At 44.3% G+C, this 6,486-nt stretch overlaps 1 protein-coding gene across 1 annotated transcript in view; it reads right to left on the bottom strand.

Moving 5' to 3' along the window:
* Positions 1–3,247: 3,247 nt before the first annotated feature.
* Positions 3,248–6,486, bottom strand: part of ppargc1b (peroxisome proliferator-activated receptor gamma, coactivator 1 beta) — a gene marked incomplete at both ends in the record, with an annotated part of 62,097 nt that continues 58,858 nt past the window's right edge. Inside the window, 3 exon segments of the mRNA XM_084451000.1 lie at positions 3,248–3,339; positions 3,747–3,868; positions 4,463–4,581. Coding sequence (XP_084307126.1) covers positions 3,248–3,339; positions 3,747–3,868; positions 4,463–4,581 — 333 coding nt within the window.

Genomic DNA, 6,486 nt, shown 5'->3' with positions numbered 1-6,486 from the left:
TAACCCTTAGCTATCCATCTTTGAGAAAGGCTGTCTCATAGATACTGTATGTATTGCATCTCAATTGCTTTAAAAAAAAAAATAAAAATTGTCATTAAAAAAAAGAAATAGAACTTCCTAATATATCTATCAAACTTTATATATATATATATCTAAAGGGATTATTTTTCACAACAATGTTGTACAGTCATTCTGACAGATTCCCTTCTGTGTTTTTCCTTGTATACTGTAGTTCCAACTTGCATTTTGAGCATTATGACCTCTGCCTGGTCTGGACTGGGAAGCATTGGTGCCACCCGCCACCTTCACAGCGTGCATCTACCAATCACTGTAGAGACACAATACATTTCCTGTTTACACAAGGCATAGTGCTATACACACATATATTATCGTTTTTTATGTAAACCAGCACATTCCCTCACTTTTTAATAGTATACATACTAAGCACAAATAACTTTCAGCTTTTCATGATAAGGTAAGTTGTTTTTAAGATGACATCTTGTTTTTCAATCAGTAAATACAGCACTAAATGGTTTAGTTGGTTAACTTCAGTAACCTATAAGGGTAAGCCAGGAAGGCACATCCTGATAGGCTACTTTATTACATACTGAATAAGGCGTCTTTGTACTTAGTGTGCGTTCTAATAAATTCGGAGAATCCAGTGATGTAAACATTCAATGTCATGTGTGATACAGAGGAGTAGATTAGATATGGGGGGGGGTCCCTGAAGAAAACAAGTAAGACATAAGTAGGGGAGAGGGATGAATGGTTTTAACTCCCAGCACGCCCACCACCACCTACTAGAACCGACCAGGGCAGCGACTGCCCAAACACGAGACAGCAGACATTACACACTCAGATACACAAGGATCCACGGTCGAGACTCAAAAAATGGACACACAACTATTAGCCACAAGGCGACAATTCTCTTTGGGTGTAGTGGCAGCCGGGGGAAACAAAGTGATCCAGCTACCTGTCACACGCCAGAGAGGAGAAGCTTGAAAAGCAGAGGAAGAGTTTGAGTAGTAAAGAGAGGGAGAGTGAGAGTAGTAGAGAGGGAGAGAGTAGTAGAGAGGGAGAGTGAGAGTAGTAGAGGGAGAGAGTAGTAGAGAGGGAGTGAGAGTAGTAGAGGGAGAGAGTAGTAGAGAGGGAGAGTAGTAGAGGGAGAGTGAGAGTAGTAGTGAGGGAGAGAGTAGTAGTGAGGGAGAGAGAGAGTAGTAGAGAGGGAGAGAGAGAGTAGTAGAGGGAGAGAGAGTAGTAGTGAGGGAGAGAGAGAGTAGTAGTGAGGGAGAGAGAGTAGTAGAGAGGGAGAGAGAGAGTAGTAGAGAGGGAGAGAGTAGTAGAGAGGGAGAGAGAGAGTAGTAGAGAGGGAGAGTAGTAGTGAGGGAGAGAGTAGTAGTGAGGGAGAGAGAGAGTAGTAGAGAGGGAGAGTGAGAGTAGTAGAGAGGGAGAGTGAGAGTAGTAGAGAGGGAGAGAGAGAGTAGTAGAGAGGGAGAGAGAGAGTAGTAGAGAGGGAGAGAGAGAGTAGTAGAGAGGGAGAGTGAGAGTAGTAGAGAGGGAGAGTGAGAGTAGTAGAGGGAGAGTGAGAGTAGTAGAGAGGGAGAGAGAGAGTAGTAGAGAGGGAGAGAGAGAGTAGTATAGAGGGAGAGTGAGAGTAGTAGTGAGAGTGAGAGTAGTAGAGAGGGAGAGAGAGAGTAGTAGAGAGGGAGAGAGAGAGTAGTAGAGAGGAAGAGAGAGTAGTAGAGAGGGAGAGAGAGAGTAGTAGAGAGGGAGAGAGAGAGTAGTAGAGAGGGAGAGTGCGCCCAAGAGGAGAGAAAGGTGGAGGGATGAAATGAGGAAGAGATGCTCCTCTGATAACAGCCCCTCAGGGGGCAGAATGAGGTTCCACCTACACTTCCACCTCTCCTCCCTCTCTCTGTCAACTTGTAGTGGGTCTGGCCATGGAAGTGGTTCTGCTGAGGGCTTGGAGGCTCCCTCCCTCCACGATGCTGTTGGCTGCTTCAGAGACACTGTGCACAGGTCACTGAGATCAGGGAAGTGAATACATTCCAGATTTGGGTGTTCTGTCCACTTGGTGCTTTTGAACAGGTCAAATTGGAATGATTGAATGGTTGAGAGTGACTTTATGATAGGTTATGAATTTTTACTCGTGATTTTCCTTGGGCGTACAGTTTTACTTCCTGATACTAGTCCCATGTAGTCTCGCATAGCTAGACCTGTCTCTACACTTCTGCGCTGTGCCAGTCTGGCTGGACTCTACCATTCAGGGATAGGGGGGGGAAAGCCAATCACAATCGTCTTCGGCGGAGAAGTTGCTAGGGTGTTATGTTGTTATTTCACGTAGTCTGGACTCAATCTGATTGGGCAGACAACAGATTTCGCCGCCACTGATTGGGCAGTAATGACAAGTCTTATCCCCAAAACCTACATCCATTGAGTCAGACTAGTCCCGATGTAAAGGTGATTTGTCATCAGCAGGACGTCAGCGTCCACTGCCAGTCAGTGAGGATTCCTTCCTTAGCTGCAGAGGGAGCCAATCACAGAGACGGGAGCAGCCAGCGGCCAATCACAGAGATGGGAGCAGCCAGCGGCTTTAGTGTGGCAGAGCGGGGGAAAGTCAAGGGAGACTTTACCTCGTAAGTGTGCATAGATGAAATCAAGGAAGCACAAAAATTACAAAACGTGATTTCTTTTCTTCTCATTTTCAATTTGTAAACTTTTTAGAGTTGTCAAAATATTTTTTTCTGGTTCTTGTATTTCATAACACACACATAGTTAAGAACATGAACATATTTTGCTAATAAAAGCAGATATTTCATTATATACCGCACAACTTAATGGTGAATATAGCTTGCAGTTCCACCAACAGTGACCATGGGGGTACAAAAAACAACACACACACAGACAGACAGACACGCGCACACACACACACACACACTTCACAACGACTAACAAAAGGATAGCAAGGTTTGCTACACAGGTCTATTGCCCACCAGTTTGTTCATACAGAGGCGACAATGTCATCAACACAGATAGGAAGCAGCTTTGTGTGATCAGAGAATATTTTCTTCTGCTGTTTCATTGGTGTTTTTGATTTTGACTCCCTCCTCTGAGCCCTGCTGTCTTGCCCAGCAATCCTCAGCTGAATACGACAAGGTTCTTATTCCAATGTTAAAAATGTAAACATTAAGATACTGAGGTCAGTCTCAGGGTTTGTTTATATGGCGGGAACAGGAGAGAAGAGGGCTCAGCGATGTAGACTCTTCTGGGCCTCCTTCAACAGGGTGTCAAAGTCCAGGGCATCATACTTGCTCTTTGCTGGGCCTGGCCCGGCCTCATCTGGAGATTCAAAACAAACACATCACCATTATGACGCCCTCATAGTGAAAGTTAAGAGAGTACGATAGAGAGGGAAAAGGGAGAAACGCTTAAAATTAAGACGTTACCAATAAGTAATTTTCCATAAGTAACACATAATTTGACTGTACCGCTAAGGTGGCCATTTTAAAGACGTTAAGGTGTCTGCACACGGCCCCAACCAACACCAACCGACTCCCAACACCCAACATTCTAAAGGTGGCAGTTGTTAGAATGTTGGAAGTTTAAAATTCAGCTGCAAAACAACATGGCACACCGATTCAACGTTGATGTTGGCTGGTGTTGGTTGGTGTTTGTTGGAGTTAGTTGGGGCAGTATGCAGACACCTTTAGACTACACGGCTTATATCATGTATCTTCCCTGCTTACCTAGATCGATATAGCGCTTGCGGGTGATTCTGCGCAGGCCGTCTCCCCCGACGTTCTGGGACAGCGGCTCTCGTCTGTGCCTCTGCATCTGTGGGCGGAGCCTAATCACTCCACATCGCTCCCTGATAGAGGGAAGAGCCATTAGACAACACAACAGGGTCCTGAAGACCATCTACTGAAACATGCCTCAAAATAGTCTCTTTGTGATAATAATCATGCAGTGGACTTTTACTCCTATTTATTGCTCAGAATGAACAAATCTGCGATAGTGCCATAGGTTTTATTCAGCTTGATGAATTTAATCACATCCAGCCAGAAAGAATTGCAATAATTAGCCCATAGGTGGTGCTACAGTAACCAATTCAAAACCACATATATTACAAAATGCTGGAATTTTCACCCCGTTTAATGAAAATGTATGAAACCAGGTATACTTGTGTCTTTCCTCATGGGGAACAAATTTGCCTCAAGAACCCATAAAGTCCACCATGAAGGAATATTCTGCAGGTTGCAAATTTGGCAAAATCTATAAAACGTTTCTTCTAATAAACCATAAGTCTGAAATAAATTAGCAAAAAAGTCTCAAAACCTGTATTCAACATAACACAATGTGTGAATACTTTCTGAATGCACTCTGTTATGAGTTGTACGGGCAGGCGCAGAACGGACACTGCACTAGTTCAATTCAACTGTGATGCAAGACGATGAAAACCTACTCCTTCTTGATGATGACTTTGCAATCCTCAGGGTCTCCAAAGGCCTGGAACCTCTTCCTCAGCATCGTCTGGGTAACGCTGCTCGGCAGGTTGTGGATGTAGAACACCTGGCAGTTGTCCTGGCAACGACAACCATGGTAACCGTGAGAACAGACACTGGATCAGATATCTGCCTGCGTAAGCAGACCTCGCACAAATGGGAGACAGCTTGATCAAAAGAAGAGTTCAATCTAAATAGATGCATTAGTGTAATAACACGATTGAGGTAAGTCGATCATCCTACAGGTCGACTGGCAATCACAATGCCCAGACAGTAGTGAGCCACAATGACGTTTAATTTATACTCAGGGCAACATTCTGACCGGTGTCATTGCAACGGTCCGTCTTCCTGGTCATGAAAATGTTGTGTCCGTTGCCATGGTTACTTGACAGCAGGGCATCAGACCCTCCTGCAAGCTTGTTCTGAAGTTCCTCAACAGAATTTGTATTTTTGGTTGTATTTATATGGTTTCTAAAGCGTAAGTTGGCTTTTCACTGTATTTATAGGGCTGCCACTTGCTCCTCTCTTGTGTTAGCCATGCCAGCAATATTAGCAACAGGTTAGCAAAAACCAAAAGTTGTAAAATGTAAAATAATTGTCTTAGAAGCAATATTGTTTATGTTTATCTTGCTAGCTTGTAAAATAAAAATTCTATGATGAGCTTGGTGTATTTTCTTTGGAGTCTTAGCAAGATGCACCAGCTGCTCATTAATAAATTCTTACCGCTCAGAATAATGCACATTATACCATGGCCTGGGTTAATACTCTTTCCTGATTGGCCAGCAGACATGCGTTAAAACCGTGTATATGCACACGTGCGCATGTCAAAGGTATCAGTGACGCGTTTTTTTCAAAGATGGTGCGGTTAGATAGGGCTTCACTTTAGATTTCCAATCCTGGGGGCCTGGCCGGCTTTGACAGCAACCCAAATGAGCTCATCCCATAGCCTGCTGGACCATTGAGCTCATCCCATAGCCTGCTGTACCATTGAGCTCATCCCATAGCCTGCTGTACCATTGAGCTCATCCCACAGCCTGCTGTACCATTGAGCTCATCCCATAGCCTGCTGGACCATTGAGCTCATCCCACAGCCTGCTGTACCACTGAGCTCATCCCATAGCCTGCTGGACCACTGAGCTCATCCCATAGCCTGCTGTACCATTGAGCTCATCCCATAGCCTGCTGTACCATTGAGCTCATCCCATAGCCTGCTGTACCACTGAGCTCATCCCATAGCCTGCTGTACCACTGAGCTCATCCCATAGCCTGCTGTACCATTGAGCTCATCCCATAGCCTGCTGTACCATTGAGCTCATCCCATAGCCTGCTGTACCATTGCTAGCTAGCCATGAACGAAGTGTTGGATACTGCATATTTGCTGTGCAACGCATCCATTGTCCAGTTGTCAAATCTATTTGCCAACAAACTCTTTATGATAGCCAGACACGTCACTGTCCCCAAATCAAAAACTCTTTATGATAGCCAGACACGTCACTGTCCCCAAATCAAAAACTGTTTTTTCACTTCGTCTTACAACGTTAGCCTATCACTGTCAGTTGTAGGCTACGTCATTCTTCGTAGCAGCCAGATATGATTTAGTAACGTCAGTCTAAGAGTTGCAGTAAAAGAAGCCAGACGTATGGAAAACGGTCTATACCTCGTTTATTCATTTACAGTATATAAGGCATCCAAATATATCACAGTGTGAAGAGGCAATTGCTGGATTCTAATACCCTGTTGCTTCACATAATGATATGACACATCCCGTCCTCGTAAATCAACTCACAATGAACGTAAGATACGACTGACAGTGATAAACCACGACATGAAAACAATACTTTTGGAGTTGAGGACAATCAGGTGTCTGGCTATCATACATAGTTTGTTGGCAACTAGGTTTGACATCTGGATGATTTATATGTTGCACAGCAAATATGCAGTAGCCTACACTTCTCTCATTGCTATCTAGCAATATCAGGTACTA

The sequence above is a fragment of the Borostomias antarcticus genome (genome assembly GCF_949987555.1).
Source record: "Borostomias antarcticus genome assembly, chromosome: 16".
NCBI classification, from domain to species: Eukaryota; Metazoa; Chordata; class Actinopteri; order Stomiiformes; family Stomiidae; genus Borostomias; species Borostomias antarcticus.
This window is presented reverse-complemented; position numbering and strand designations above follow the sequence as displayed.